The 16,738-nt window shown below is 31.1% G+C and overlaps 2 protein-coding genes and 1 pseudogene across 2 annotated transcripts; 1 reads left to right on the forward strand and 2 right to left on the reverse strand.

Moving 5' to 3' along the window:
* Positions 1 to 373: 373 nt before the first annotated feature.
* LOC108339412 (uncharacterized) lies at positions 374 to 1,426 on the reverse strand. The gene is made up of 3 exons (XM_017576546.1): positions 1,375 to 1,426; positions 988 to 1,214; positions 374 to 715 (listed from the first exon to the last, which is right to left on the reverse strand). Exons 1-3 carry the CDS (start codon positions 1,424 to 1,426, stop codon positions 374 to 376), a joined length of 621 nt encoding a protein of 206 aa, XP_017432035.1.
* Positions 1,427 to 8,430: 7,004 nt separating this feature from the next.
* On the forward strand, positions 8,431 to 11,365 carry LOC108340045 (uncharacterized; annotated as a pseudogene).
* Positions 11,366 to 12,564: 1,199 nt separating this feature from the next.
* LOC108339517 (transmembrane 9 superfamily member 5) lies at positions 12,565 to 15,864 on the reverse strand. The gene is made up of 7 exons (XM_017576648.2): positions 15,552 to 15,864; positions 15,430 to 15,470; positions 14,713 to 15,301; positions 14,481 to 14,609; positions 13,979 to 14,135; positions 13,388 to 13,872; positions 12,565 to 13,051 (listed from the first exon to the last, which is right to left on the reverse strand). The coding sequence occupies exons 1-7, from the start codon at positions 15,692 to 15,694 to the stop codon at positions 12,835 to 12,837; spliced, it is 1,761 nt and encodes a 586-aa protein (XP_017432137.1). The 5' UTR covers positions 15,695 to 15,864; the 3' UTR covers positions 12,565 to 12,834.
* Positions 15,865 to 16,738: the final 874 nt, after the last annotated feature.

The raw sequence follows: 16,738 nt of genomic DNA on the forward strand, positions 1-16,738 counted from the left end.
CAGAACCTGGAAATGTTCTTTGTCGCATTTGGGTGGTTGCAAAACATGCAGAAGCACGGAACAATTCTGGGTGGCAGAACCTGCAGCAGCAATGTTCTTTGTCGCATCTGGGTGGGTTCAAAACATGCAGCAGCAACAGCACGATACAATTCTGGGTGGCAGAACCTGCAGTAGCACCGTATATGTGAAACCGTAGCAGCAGAACCTCATCTATCTATATATATATATCACTTGCTTTTAGCAGCATAACCTCATCTATCTATATATACCAGCACTCGTTGCTTCTCTGTTCTCTAATTTCTTCTCTGTCTTTACTTCCATTTTATTTCTTAACTATGGGTAATATTCAAACATTTTATAAGGTTGTAAGAGATCAATTTAGAGGCCATGCCGAAGCCGAAGAAGAAGAAGAAGAACTACTCCATGGAACGGCAGCGCAAGCAGCGGAAGAGCAAGCAGCGGAAGCGGCAGCGGCGGCAGCGCCGGCAGCGCAAGCGGCGGCAACGGTGACAGCACAAGCGACGGCAGCGCCGGCAGGGGAAGCAGCGGCAGCGCAAGCAGCGGAAGCGGAGGCAGCGCAAGCACCGCAAGCAGCAGTACCGCAAGCATTTGAAATAGAAAGTGCAACACCTGTGGAAACCCCCCACCGTGTTGATGTTCCACCCGAAAATGATTCACAACCTACACCAGCACAACGTTCAGCAGCTCTTTGCATCTATCTATGACAAGAATTCTTTAGAAATTTTGTTGCTGGATATACATTGATAGTTTTCAATTTTATGACTGATGTTAAATTTGAAAGTTTGATTAAGCCAGCTTTCACTAATATATATATATATGTATTGGGACAATACTTGTCCCAATAAATGGATTCATTCTTTATAGGCTTAGATTTATGGAAAGGGAAAGAATTACATTACTAACAGAAAAAACAACGTATCAATTCGTACAGAAAAAACAGAGTTATTCTTTTCTCTCTACTCTTACCTCTGCCAGTGCAAGCTGTTCCTCTTTCTTTAACTGTTCCATCAGGACTGTGTGTGGCAGAACCATGTTGCCCCTTGTGGTTGCAAAACCATCATGCGAGTGTGCTTTATCTTCTAGTGGCAGAACCTGGAAATGTTCTTTGTCGCATTTGGGTGGTTGCAAAACATGCAGAAGCACGGTACAATGCTGGGTGGCAGAACCTGCAGCAGCGATGTTCTTTGTCGCATCTGGGTGGTTGCAAAACATGCAGCAACAACAGCACGATACAATTATGGGTGGCAGAACCTGCAGCAGCACCGTATATGTGGAACTGCAGCAGCAAAACCTCATCTATCTATATATATATCACTTGCTTTTAGCAGCATAACCTCATCTATCTATATATACCAGCACTCGTTGCTCCTCTGTTCTCTAATTTCTTCTCTGTCTTTACTTCCATTTTGTTTCTTAACTATGGGTAATATTCAAACCTTTTATAAGGTTGTAAGAGATCAATTTAGAGCCCATGCCGAAACCGAAGAAGAAGAAGAAGAAGAACTACTCCATGGAACGACAGCGCAATACATCAAAACATGTAAAGTTATTCTCGGGATTTTATATTAAAGTTATTTTATTTTTTCTAACATTTGACTTTTAAAAAGATATGTAAAGTTTGAATTGTTATGATGTATGGATGTTTGAAACAATTAAAAAATGAATAAAAAATTAATGTACAATAAAAAAATAAATACAGCAAGTAATGTATAAGAAATGTAACTTATAAGTTTGCTAATAAAGAAAAATATTATGCTTAATTAATGCGTAAAGGAAGGATGTCCCAATGAAATAAACAGTTATATTTTTAGTCTTTATTAGCAAACTTATAATTTAGTTTTTTTTTGTACGTTACTTTTTATTGTACGTAATTTTTTGTATTTCGTGTTACAATAACATTTTTACTTTATAAGAATTGTGAAATCCAATTTTAAGAACTTAATGAAGCATACTTTAAAACTTCTAACAGCATATGAGATGACCATGATATGTACCTTTTATATTACGAAATATTTTTCAAATTTTTTTATTAGATTATTTGTTTAATGGATTAAACTATGTTATTGCATTTGCAAAAAAAATGTTATATTTATGGATTCATTTAGTTAGATTATGTTGTAATCGGTGGTTTAACGATGTGTTAACATTTGTAGAAACTATTGTACCCCTCACTTCATTATGTAAGCTACTGAATCCCTAATTTGAAAGAGCATCAACCACAATGGTAAAACATTTCATACAAAATTGTGAGCTTAGGCTTCCTCTCATTTTATCTACTATTGATCATATGGTCCATCTTATTTTTTCCCAAAACCATAGTGGTAATCCTCCCCATGTATTCTTCATTTAAAAACAACAAACCTAAAATAATGTTCTAAATAAACATGGTTGGACAATTTTCTAAATGTATTAATTAAATATGATTAATCATTGATTAGATACATATAAAAATTTGTGCACATGTCATATAATTTGTGCACATCTGTCTGACCAAATCATACATTTTGGAATCCCCATACACCCAATCTGCAACTGCTCGGAAAAGGCAATTTCCATCCTCCATCATTTTTTCTTTTACTTCATAACATTTTGCTCTTCCAATATCAATTTCAAACTAGGGCTCCCTGAATACAAGTTTAATTTATTAATACATATGACCACATAGAATATAGGGTAAGGGCAGTCACAAATCAAAACGGTCATATCAAGGTAGATCTCTATCGGGATTTTATATTTAAAGTTATTTTATTTTTTGAACATTTGACTTTTAAAAAGATATGTAATGTTTGAATTGTTATGATGTATGAATGTTTGAAACCATTCAGGTTTTGTTTCGCGAGTTATGTTAAAAAATGAATAAAAAATTAATGTACAATACAAAATAAATACAAGCAACGTACAATACAAAAAAGTAACGGATAAGTTTGCTAATAAAGACAAATATTATGCGAAACTAATGCCTAAAGAGAAGGATGTCCCAATGCAATAAAAAGTTGTATTTTTGGTCTTTATTAGCAAACTTATAATTTACTTTTTGTTGTAAGTTACTTTTCATTGTACTTTTTGTATTTTGTATTAAAATATCGTTTTCACTTTGGGTAATTGTTTGTTTTTGTTAGTAATAAGAATTGTGAAATCCAATTTTAAGAACTTAATGAAGCATAGTTTAAAACTTCTAGCAGGATAAGAGATAACCATGATATGTACCTTTTATATTACTAAATATTTTTCAGATTTTCTTAATTAGATTATTTTTCTAGTGAATTAAACTATGTTATTGCATTTGAAAAAATGTTATATTTATAGATTCATTTAGTTAGATTATGTTGTAATTGGTGGTTTAACTAAACATTTGTAGAAACTATTGTACCCCTCACTTTCATTATGTGACCTAGTGAATCTCTAATCTGAAATAGCACCAACCACAATGGTAAAATATTTCATAAAAAATTGTGAGTTTAGGCTTCTTCTCATTTTATCTACTATTGATCATGTAACCATGGTCCATTTACTTTTTCCCAAAACCATAGTTGCAATCCTCCCAATGCATTCTTCATTAAAAAATAACAAAACTAAAACAATGTTCTAAATAAATATGGTTGGACCATTTCCTAAATGTATTAATTAAATATGATTAATGCTTGATGAGATATAAAAGCTAAAATGAACTAAATCCTTTTAAAAATCAAAACATTGTTTGTTTTTTAGTTAAGATCACTAAAACTCATTGAAATTAGATCAGCTTCTTATCATGAAGGGTAATTAGGAACATACCATTGGTTATAGTGAGCGGATGCTCATTCACTATGGGTATTGGTCACAAATAAAAATTAATACAACATTATCCTGCCATATAATATGTGCACATATGTCTGACCAAATTATACCGTTCGAAATCCCCATTCACCCGATCTGCAACAGCTTGGAAAAGAAAATTTCTATCCTCCATCATTTTTTTTTACTTCATAACCTTTTGTTGTTCTAATATCAATTTCAAACTACCGCTCCCTTTCTTGTAATAGATGTTAATACAAGTTTAATTTATTAATACATATGACCACATAGGTATCTATCCTGTGATCTTTCATCAACCCCGGCTCGGTATCGGTAGTCTCAGTCTTTCCCTGCCTGCCCTGGTATGAGTTGAGAGTTTAAGAGGGAGTCTTATTCTACTCTAGGCTCACTCCACCCCCTGTCTTGTCTTATTTCAGGAGGGACTCGATTGTTAAGAAATCCCTGACTCTGTCTTTGGGCTAAAGCCTATAGTTCTCTCCTCACTAACGGAAGTATCTTAGTCAGTAGCATCAGCTCTTCCGGGGGGAAAGCCTCAGTAAGGAGTTTTAGCGGGCTATCCACAAGCATTAGTTTTCCCCCTGACCCGCCTCCCAACCTCAAGATCATCAGCGACGACGCCTTCTTCCGAAAGTCCTCCCTCTTTGCTTTGCCCCAGCGAAAGAGACTGAAAAAGATCTTTGTCACAAAACAAAACGGTCATATCAAGGTGGATCTCCAACTTCACATTGAGAAACTTAACAAAAAGATAGTGTAAGAATACATCAAAACATGTAAAGTTATTTTTGAGATTTATATTTAAAGTTATTTTATTTTCGAACATTTGACTTTTAAAAAGATATGTAAAGTTTGAATTGTTATGATGTATGGATGTTTGAAACCATTTAGGTTTTGTTTCGCGAGTTACGTTACAAAATGAATAAAAAATTAAAGATTTTATATATTTTGTACATAATCTTTTTACATGTGGCATCTCAGGAGTAAGGTGTTACACGAGATTTATTTGTTAAGTTTAGTGTTTCGATAGGTCCCCTTCTTTTTCAGCTTCTCAATTGCGTCCTTATTTTTGTAAAATTGAATCATATAGAAGCTTGTCGTCAAATTGAGAAGACGCTGTTAAGGAGGGTGTTTCGTGGCATGCTGACAGTATACATGTGTAAGGGAGCTTGACTTGCTGACGTGGCATGCTGACACCCTGGTGGTCGGCCTGGTTGTCGACCACTCGGTCTGGTGGTCGTCCACTCAGTCTTGTGGTCGGCCTAGTGGTCAACCTGATGGTATTGAGACTGACCGAACACAAACCGAACGGTCCTTAACACAAGTCGAACAGTTATCAATGACATCAATGTCCTGTTATGGAACAAACCGAACGGTCTTTAACACCAGACCGTGTGGCTGACCACTAGGCTGAGTGGCCGACTACCAAACCGAGTGGCCGACCACCACACCGACCACCAGGGTGTCAACATGCCACATCAGCATGCTAAATTCCCTTACACATGTATACTGTCAGTATGTCACGTAACATCCTCCTTAAGCGTCTTTTCAATTTGACAACAATTTTTTATTTGATTCAATTTTACAAAAATAAAGACCCAATTGGAACGTAAAAAAAAAAGAAGACCTATCGAAGATTCTAGACAAAAATAGATATATACTGAAATATTAAACATATTTATTATTATCTTGTGTGTCTTTTTTTCTTAATTTTGAGTCAAAAATACCTTTATAGCTTGGGGTAGTAATTTGTTTATGTTAGTAGTGGGAAATGTGTATAGGACGTGGAATAACATGATATATACCTCTAATTTTACTGAACATTTTTTAGATTTGCTTAATTAGATTTATAGATTCCTTTAGTTAGGTTATTTTTTAATGGGTAGTTTAACTATGTTATAACTTTAGTGGAAACTGTTATATTTTTTGTCCTCTTCTTTTCCGTATCAATTTAGATAGTATTTATCTTTATTAACAAACTTATAAATTATTATTTATTGTAGGTTATTTTTGTACTTATATTTTAAACACATCAATACAAATAAGACAACTCAATACTTTTTCTATATCTGATCACTGTTAAGAACTTTTAAGAAAGTCAATAGTAGGATTTACATTATTAATTTCTATATTTGTATCAGACGCTCATATTGATATTATACTTAAAGGAACATTAGTTAATTTAACAAAGTACTCTTCTTATACCTAGTTTATCATTTCTATGTTTAAGGAGAGGAGAGAATTATTCAAAAAGATTAATAAACACCATTTTAGTATCAAGATTTGGATTTTTTATAGGTGGTTATTTGTTATTATAGTGTGTATGTTTGTTTTTATTAGTAATAAGAAATATGGAATCCAATTTTAAGAATTTAAGAGGTTTGAAGCATAACAACACACATTGTGCATGATATATACATTTATCTTATTGAACATTTTTCAATTTTTTTAATTAGATTATTATGTAGTAAGTTTAATTATATGGTAACATTTGTAGAAACGGTTATATTTTTAACCATTCTTTTATTTATTTGTTTCTATTTTATTTGCTTGCAATGTCATTTTCTTTTAATTATATATATATATATATATATATATATATATATATATATATATATATATATATATATATTCGTGAATAATTTTAGAACTTTTGAAGAATATTTTATTTTCTCGAATTTAATCATAAAATTAATTATGTTTAGAGTTTTGATTTTGTATGTATTGATGCTTGGTTTTAAACCACATCTACCACCTAAATTTGAGAGTGAGTTTTGTTTTTCGATTATATTTCACCAGTTTTTCATATTGCAACAACGTCATTTTTATCTTTTAAGGTAAACACATGATTTTAGTTTTATTAGTATATACATTTTAATTTATTTCAGCCTCACATTTTAATTTATTACGGTAATCACATCATGTTTGTAACCTATTGTCATCATTTATAATTTTATTTCTACAGATGTAATAGAAACAAATTTTTTATATGCGAGAATAATATATTAGCATAAACTATCGCCTATGTGTATGTATTTTCAAATATTAACAAATTATTTAAATTTTTAAATATAGTAATTAAAAGGATAAAAATGAAAACACAAAAAATATATGATTCTAGATAAAATAAATTTTAATTATTGAAATAAAAAATATTGTCTAAATGATTTTTTTATTATGAGTAGTTATTTAAATTGGAAAAAATGGTAATAAATAAATAAATATATTCTTATAATAAGTAATTATTTGAATTAAGAAAAAATAGTTATTAAAATGATAAAATTGAAAAATAATAATTTATTATGAATTATTAGTTAAATTTAAAAAGTAATCATTAAAAAGATAAAATTTAAAAAATAAAATAAGACACTAAATAAGTGATCTATATATACATAGTTATAGATAATTATTATTATTTATTATAAGTACTATTATTTTTGTTCTTATTATTTGAATCAATAAATATATTTTATTTTAAATTATTCTCTTAATTATTACTCAATAAATTTTGAATTGATATTTATCGAAAATTGGAAATATATATATTACACTTTATTACTTCCATTTACAAGGTCAGTTTCCATATTAATTTATTTTTATAATTAGAGTGAAGACAAATAGTTTTAATCATATTGGTTATATTAGACTTTGAATTGTTTACAGTCAATTGACATTCTCTTCCTCCACTATTAATATATTATCATTATTATTGTTGTTATAATTTTATTTAATAATTATATTTTCTTTAATTATTAATGATATTTTTATTATTAATAATAATAATATTATTATTAGCATATTCAGTATAGCTATCGCGCTGCTATGTATACGTATTTTTAAATATATATATATATATATATATATATATATATATATATATATATATATAAATTATTTAAATTTTAAAAGTAGTAATTAAAATAATAAATTTAGGAAAAAATGTGTATATAATTATAAATATAATTATATATAAAATAAATTTTAAACAAACATATATCTAAAACATCATTTTTTTTCTTAAATATTTGATTTTTTTCTTTTATATATATATAAAGAATAAAAAGAACATACACTCTTTTGGTGTCATTTATTGTTTTTTAAATTTTATCTTCTTAATAATTATATTTTAAATTTAAATAATTACTCATAATAAAAATTTATTTTTCAGTTTTATTATTTTAATAATTATTACTCTTTTTAATTCATTTCAAATATATAAAGATGATATAATGTTTTGTTGTACTCTTTTGTTTTTCAAATTTTACTCTCTGAATAATTACTTTTTAAATTTAAATAATTATTCATAATAAAAAATTATTTTCCAATTTTATTATTTTAGTAACTATTTTTTAAAAATTAAATAATTATTCATTATAAATAAATTATTTACTATTTTATCATTTTTCTAATTTTCAAATTTAAATATTTATTCATAATAAAAAAAATATTTACACAATATTACTTCTAATATTTTATCTATAATTATGTACCTATAATTATATATATCTTTTATTTTTTCAATTTTACATTTTGTAAGTAGGAGCGAATATATATATATATATATATATATATATATATATATATATATATATATATATATATATACATTAACCAATTTGATAAAGCCAATGTTTCAACCGTTTCTAGTTTCTACAGCACTAACCGAACCGAACCATTGAGGTGACAAGAGCAGAGGAACATGACAGGCAAAAACCTCAGTCACGGTTCCAATGAAAATATTCGATGCCCTCACTGCGCAGGACCTCTTTCTAAGAACATGGTTTTTCCCAATTCATAATTTCAATATTTCCTTTAAATCAATTTTTTTTTTTGAATTTAATGTTATTTTTTCTAATTTTGTGCAGGAAACCAGCAATTGGACAGTTTCCCCCCTTGTGCGGGACAGTTTTTCTATGGTCAGTTCTTCCCGCCCCACTTCCTTGTTCTCAAAATTCAAACTTTTTCGCGCACTTTAATATTTATTGTTGAGTTTTGGATCTAGTATTGTGATGGGCAGTGAACTTTGTTTGATTTCTTAAAAGGGTTTCTGAGCTCTTGATTGTTAATCGACGGATTTTGGTTTTATGCAGATTGGTTCTGCCGTTGGTGGCACCACCAGTGCATTTTATGGATTCAACCATGGTATGTACTTTCTTACTTTTGTTTATGTATTTATATTTGAATAAGATTATATGGTTTTTAGCTCAATGTTGGTAGTTGTTATTCTGTTCTAATGGGTAGTTCATGTTGGAAAAGATGTTCCTCTCGTACAGTAAAAATGAGGATCAAAGGATGTTAAACAGACTAACAGTAGAGGTTGCAGACGAACAATAACTTAATACGATTTGCATCTATGCGTCTCAATTAATATTCATCATCTTAATGGAAAAAAGGGCATGCATCGTGCACATAATTTTTTTGTGACCAGTTTTTTAATGTTCCACTCTCACGAGTCAACTAATCTTAGTTAGTAGGATTTGACGTAGCTCATTGTTTTTGTTTGCCAAAAAAACTTAAAACACTGTCATTGAAACAGAAATGGTTTAATTCATTCAAACTTGAGGTGGGAGATTTAGAGCATGTAGTAATGAGATGAATAAGATTGTACAGCTTTTTCTTTTTGTAAATTGTAAATTGCAAACATAGTTGGCCTTCCAAACCAAAAGATGAAGCTTTAATGTTTGATATTAACAATCTCTGTTATTCAAGAAGTTTTCTTTTTTCCATTTGTAATGCAGTTATGCCTGTTGTTAGGAGATGCGTAAAAGGGCCCATGTGGATACATTTCCTCATTGGTGTAAGTTTCTGGTGCCTTTTGAACCATTTCTTTTTCTTTTCCTTCAGTTTTATTTTGTGTGCAGTTTCCAGCTTGATTATTTTGTTTACTATTGACTTCTTGCTCATTAATACTTTTCTTCATGTTTGCTTTTATGGAGGACGCATTTTTTACTAGTTTTAAATTGTTACATCTTTTTGTTTGTAAATTAAATGTAAGTCTGAGTGTGTCCTGTGGTGAATTTGCTTTTGTCTGTGACGTCCTTTTTACTGTTAAAGGGACACCAAAACAATTCCTATGAATTCAAGAGAACAACCACCATGGCCTGACACCTTTGCTTCCATTTATATATAAAGTTATCTAGTTTCTTTAACCCATTAACCTGACTGATGTATCCTTCTGTAATCTGTTAAGAGAATGATGATGCTATAATAGAACATTAAGTAGAAAGTCTTCTTGTGCTTATCAATTTATTTGCACCTTGATTGCTACATAGTTTCATCATCTATGATGGCTATCATGTATAGTCCTAGATTTTTGGAATGTCACTTGACAAAAGGGAATTTGTCATATTCCTGAAGCTTTTAATCTATTAACTGCATTTTGTCAATGTCTCTTAGAAAAATTTTCCTTGAGATGCTGTCTCCACAACCTTCAACGACCATATTTGTTTCCTCTTGGATCAGTCCTGTTTTGATGCATAAATCATTGATTGACCTCCCTGTAAACTATTGATACTTGTACACAACCTGTGAAATTGTGAATTTAGGCTCTCTCTCTATATGTATTCTTCTGGCTCCACTCAACTTGGTTTACTTGTGTAATACGTACATGAAGTTGGTTATATATTTTGTACAACAGATTGGACTTTAATATGCAGTTTCCTCCATACATTTTCTAGATTATTTTATATGAACATGTTCATGTTGGAGTATCTAAAATTGGTTTCATAGTATTCAAGTATAATAGAGCTTTCTCTCATATTGTGCCAGCAGGAACACTCAGCTAAACTTCCTGCTTTCTTATGTAAGCGAAAACTTGTTATTTTTGTTAACAACATACTGAAACTGTTCTCTGATTTTCAGACACCGCCTGTGATAGTATTCTCTTCAGCCTGTGCAGGACTGGCAGGTGAATTTCTGATTGTGTTATTACATTGCCTGGCTTATATACTATTATATATGTGATTGTATGGTCTTTAATTTAAACTTGAGCAATGCTTAATTGGCTTACTTGGTGCATGTGCCCACAAACGTACAAGTGTACAAGATTGAGTTTTTCTAATATTTCTCTTTTACAAAAATTTTGTTATGTTCAAAAGTTAAAATTTTCATGGTAAAGAAGCGTTTTTATCCTAATGATGTTTTCTGTTTTGACAAGTGTCAACCTTTTCATTGGTTTTATCCTTGTGTTGTGATATATATTTGCTGTGTATAACAATATAAGTTGATAAGAATATGATTATAATAACTGTAGGTGGGGCTGTTCCTGCTCTTGCACAACTTGTTTCCTCGTCTTACCATGCAGCGCTATCATCACCTCCTCCTTCAGAATAAGATTCAGAAGTCAAGAACTTCATCTACCCTTTAAAATTTACACTCATACGTAATATAATGGTTTTGTTCCACTATAGTCAGCATTCGTGCTACATGTCTGCTGAGAGTTTTGTTTTTCTCTTTTCCTCTGAATGATGCTTTTCAGATTTAGTGTTCACTATGTAAATTCAGCTCTAATGCACTGGTTCTACAGAGTTACATTAACCGTGATTTTGTTTCATCATTTGGTTTATTATGTTTTTTATTTTGTTAATGGATGGCATTTGTTTTACTAGTTAGGTTCCTTGTGCAATCTCCTCATGGTTTTTTTATCGTTAGTTTTGTTACTTTTATATCCTTTGATTGAGTAAAACTTACTACTGAAAAATGGAAAGTACTTAGATGTAGCAGTATACGGATATGGTATTCAATTTTTCCACACATGTATTAATATTTTATTAAAACTTACCACTTAATAATAAATTTTATTTGTGAAAATTAGGCATGACAAGCAATTTTTAATATTTAATATACAACATTATATCATAATTTTAAGTTTAATTGGTTTTCATTTAAGTTATAGTCTTATATGAGGAAATAATAAGTTTTGGTCATAGTGTGAATCCATTTTAGCAATTTATACAAAAGAGATATTCAAAACAGTATCTTATATTATGGAAAAGTTTATTCTGCCTTTTGTTGATAGGGACAAAGACTTAACTTTTATGAGCATAAAAGACTATGATTTATAAGTTTCTCGTATATGAATTAAGACTCAAAAAGAACACACAAGTAAAAAGTGAACTGTTTTATTTTCATAACTAAATCACTATAATTAGTTTTAATTTTTGCAAAATACTATAAATAGTTTTAACCATTTCTAGGGTCATAAGTCTATTAATCCATAAGCTCATTACGTTGTCTGAAATTTATTGATCTTTCGAATGAGACCCATTAGGGGTCACTGTGCTCTCTCTCCTCTTATTTTCTCTTCTCTTTACTGCTTCAGAAGCATGAAAGGATCCAATTTGACTCATTAATTTAAGAGCTATTTGATTTTTTTAATGAATACATACATACATACATATATATATATATATATATATAATTTAAATCTTTAATATGAAACAATCCTTTAATAATAATAATAAAATGAAACAAGAGTAAGGACTATCATCCATCAATGAAAAAAATAAACTGTTAATATCAATGACAATTCCTCATTGACAGAGTCAGTACATCAGTACCACCCAAAAAAAGAAAGTTCATCAAACAACAGGGGACCTGTGACATGTTTGTCTTACATTAGAAATCTTTTCTTCACATTATACAAACATTTTTAAGTAAAATTGGTAACTGGAATTAATTTTGCACATTTTAATTATATTTAAGGATTCAAACTGAATTCTAATAAACTTCAACACAAAAATAGACACTTGATCCTCGTTAGAAATGTCATTTTACTCATCTTTTCCCAGGGTAAAATGTGCCACCAGGAAGTCTTTTCAAAATGTGCAGTCATGGAGCTGAGAAAAGTTAAATAAAGGATACATTGTCTGCACAAATGTTCTTGTAAAAAAAGAATTCAAGGGATACCCTTACGTCATACTGTGTAGACTTACCTTCTGAAGGGTAATTCATCAATTCAAGTTAGGGATACCCTTAAATCATACCTTAAAATCAACTTGGTTTTGTGCTTCTGATATTGGTGACTTACTCTCTTTTAACATTGTGGTATATAAAGCGAACAAAGAGAAATGAAACTCTGAAACTGATTGCACCAAATATTAGGAAGAAAGCATAGCATAGGCATGCATTATAGCCAATAAAGAAGGATAGCTGCAAGAATCCACTCATATTTGATCTCACATAGAAGTAGATAGAATACCCAAACATGAAAATGGCTGTTGAGCCACCACACAGCACTGACCTGCACCCACAGAAAAACAACATTAGTGATAAAGCCTCATACTAAATGGTGTGCTCAATTGTCACATTTTTTTCCCTCCCAAAATTCCTGTGAAAACATCATCTAGAATGTAAACATTATAACTTTTTCAACCTCCATTAATTAAATTTTAATATGAATCAAACCATTTAAATTTTTTTTTGCAAATTTCTTGTGAAAACATCATCACTACATTGATTTCTCTTAGGATGTCATGGTTAACTGGGATCAAATATTTCAAGAGAGGAAGGAGTATAAAGGAGAAAAAAAATTAAATTGAAGCAAGATGCAAGCATTGATATCAGCAACACAACATACCTCCACCACCATTCATGGTCTTCCACAGATAGTTGAATGTATGTCAAGCCAATACTGACAAGTGCAATGATCACAATGACAGGAATGAAGGTGACGAACAAAATGCTAGGAAGAGTGTATATTTTGTAGCCCCACATACTAGCATACACTTGGTGTAGTTGCAGAACAATTGCACTAAAAGGCACAAGACCCCCAATAAACATTAGAAATGGCGTTCTCCTGTACCAAGCAAGCTGTTGAATCTCTCTTGGGTGTCTCTTTGCAGCAGAGGGGCTTTGAAATTTAGATCTAAATCGGTATCCGATCACTCCACCAAATGCAAGCAATGGGACTGCTAGAAATGTTAATAAAACAAGAATAACAATAATGGAGCCAAATGGGAGTCCAACTGTAGCCCTGTAAGAGATTGCAACTATGTTGAGGATAGAGGCTGCAACAAACACTGGTCCAGTGTAAAGAACCCCTGCAAGACCAACCGTCCTTTCCTGGAATTACAGCCAAATCACAATTTAGTTAGTTAAAAGTAACATCAAATGAGAAACATTTAACATTTTTTCTTTTGCTTTCTTGTGAAATTGCATATAGAATTACCCATCCATTCTCAGCATACTGGCCATGGAAGGATGCTGCAGTGTAGCCAGCAAATACAGAAAAAAGAGCATACAGCATGACAAGCCAATTTAACAGTCCTCCACGATTGTAGGGATAGAGGGTGCCAATAAGTGCTAGAAACAGCAATACACAAATCCTGATGGAAAAGGTAGCGTTATTTTATATAAAAAGGAGGAACATAATTAAAAGAGAACTGGTGGTAGTTATTCTTTTCCATCATTACATAAGAGATGATTAACAAGACATGAAATCAAGAAAAGAAGAAATCAAGTAGAAGGAGAATGCTTTTGGTCTTTGCTATCACTAGATATTTTATATTAAGATTGCTAAAGGTTTTGAATAATTCCTTGGTTGGTTGATGCATAGATGAAACCATACATCACAGATTTTCATATATTATAGCCATGATGAAATAGCTGAATGCATGGCTTTTGGGGAGAGGAGCAGGGAATATGTATTTTTGACAACAAGAGTAGCTTACAAGATTAGCAATTGGGTACCAGTTCCAACAACAGCAAAAAGTAAGGATGAGTTAGGAGGAGGTCTGAATACATCGCCATGGAGGCACTTCCAACCAACCTCTCTATCTTCTTCATTTGCATCAGAGTACCTAAATTGTAAATGAAAAAAAATGTTAGGTTAGGCTAAGAAATAAAGACAGCCTGCAGCTCATATTATGCTGTTGTAGAATTATGAACAAAGAAAAAAGTTACTTTTTCAAATCATTCCTCAGATGTCGCATATAAAGCAGGGCAAGCAAACCACTCAAAAGCAAAATGATGACAATTGAGTTGATGAACGAGAACCAATGAACTTGCTGATGCACAGACATCAACGAAGCCCTTGAGTATCTATCCATCCTGTTCTCAAAACGTATTTTAGTGGCATTCCAGGTAACAGAATAAGTGAACTTAACATCGACATCAACATCTTTAGTAATATATACAGCACGATTTGGATCGCCAAATGCATTTACTTGTATGATTTGATTCCCATTGTAAAGAACATTAAACTGAACATGTGTAAAAAGGTAATAGTTTTGTCCTCCTCCACCAGGAGTCCACCTATCTTCTTCTAGTTTCCCAATGAACCCCCAGAATGGAAGATCATCCAGGTAAAATTGGAAGTAAAATTCACGGTCTATAGCGCGCTTAAAGAAGCCAATTTCATCAACTGTAAGCTTCTTTGGGCACAAGGTCGCATCAATCTTGTCCTCTCTGAACTTGAACTCATACAAAGCATTGCTCAAACGGTCACCATTGAGAACTTCACCCAGGGACTCTCTCTTTTTGACAATTGGGACTGTGAAAAACACAACCTTTTTATAATCCAAGTTGTTCAAATTTCCAATCCAATGATCATTTGATCCCATTTTTCAACACCACGGGATTAAAAATTTAACCTTTAACCTAAGACCAAGAGTGACTAACCTGGGGCGCAGAATGGCAAATCATAGTATTCATAGGTCTCACTGCCACAGAAGAATCGTGTAAACAGAAATTCAGTGAACACAAACGTGGAAAAAAAAAAGTAATGAGAGAAAGAATGAAACCTGGGGTTGTTGAAGGGTCCCACTTTGTTGACAAAAAATGGGACAAGTTCTCCGACATTGTAAAAGTGATCGGAGGGTGAAGGTGAAGAGAATTGCAGAGTCGCGCAGAGAAGAAGGAGAATGAGATGATGCTTTTCAGCCATAGATGCAGGTGGTGAAGAAGAAACTGAAGCCAGATGCAGAGTCAAATGCTTACATTATTCAGACACATGACACACAAGTTGTGAACAGAGACAAGTATTAATTGTAAGAACAAAACAAAACTAACCAAAACAAAAAATGAAAATGGAACTATGAACGAGAAACTTAATTTAAGATCAGTACAGTCTAGTTCAGTAATTTGTGAAGATCATGTTAAATTTTCTGTATCCAAGTTAAATTATCTTTTTTTTTTCAACAAATAAAATCATTTTAGATCCTAGGACCATATTAAGGTCTATTAGTACTGTAAGACCCATGAAAAATATTTATAGTAAATTTTAGTATTTTATTAGTAATAATAATTTTAGTGGATAGAAAAATATAAATTTTGGATATAAAATTATAGTAATTTTATAAGGAGAGGTTAAAATTTTTGATAACTCATTTAGTATTTTTTTTTAAAAAAAATCGAATAGTAAAAAGTGAATAGTGAATAGTAAATAGTAAAAAGTAAATAGTAAATAGTAAAAAGTAAATAGTAAAAATAAATTTTCAGCATTTGGATTCCTTAGCATGGAAGTAAGTAGTAGGTAGAAATTAGGATCAGATTTGGTGAGAAAATGATTGAAATATTATTTTTAAATAATATTAAAATAATAAATAATATTAAAATATTAAGGAATAGTAAATTTTTTTTACTATAAATAGCCATGGGAGGGAAGTGTATTTTGCACCAAGAGAAGAGGAATCAAGTGAGAGCTTGAGAAATAGAGAAGAAATAGTTAGGGAGAAATTTTTAGTTGCAAGAAGAGTAGAGGTTCTGAAGAGTTTTCGGGGAAACAAATTCGGAGCAGGAGATTAAGTCTGGAATAGAGGTAGGGGAGCTAATTTTTCTAAGATTTTATATTATGATTTAGTACTGTTTTATTACTATTCATGTCTTGAAATTATGTATGAATATTGTTAATGTTTACTGTATGTTTATCTATATTGATATTCGGTGTAAATATTATATGCTGTTGTTTTGAATCTGTTAATAAGAAATT

The sequence above is a fragment of the Vigna angularis genome, chromosome 5 (assembly GCF_016808095.1).
Source record: "Vigna angularis cultivar LongXiaoDou No.4 chromosome 5, ASM1680809v1, whole genome shotgun sequence".
Classification (NCBI taxonomy): domain Eukaryota; kingdom Viridiplantae; phylum Streptophyta; class Magnoliopsida; order Fabales; family Fabaceae; genus Vigna; species Vigna angularis.

Coding starts and splice junctions, on each gene's coding strand:
- LOC108339517 (XM_017576648.2), bottom strand. CDS start 15,694: ATGGCTGAAAAGCATCATCTCATTCTCCTTCTTCTCTGCGCGACTCTG. Junction 14,610..14,712: donor CTGAGGAATGATTTGAAAAA/GTAACTTTTTTC, acceptor TTTACAATTTAG/GTACTCTGATGCAAATGAAG. Junction 13,873..13,978: donor AGTATGCTGAGAATGGATGG/GTAATTCTATAT, acceptor CTGTAATTCCAG/GAAAGGACGGTTGGTCTTGC.
- LOC108339412 (XM_017576546.1), bottom strand. CDS start 1,426: ATGGAAGTAAAGACAGAGAAGAAATTAGAGAACAGAGGAGCAACGAGT. Junction 1,215..1,374: donor CAGAGGAGCAACGAGTGCTG/GTATATATAGAT, acceptor GCAACCACCCAG/ATGCGACAAAGAACATCGCT. Junction 716..987: donor AACAGCTTGCACTGGCAGAG/GTAAGAGTAGAG, acceptor TGTCATAGATAG/ATGCAAAGAGCTGCTGAACG.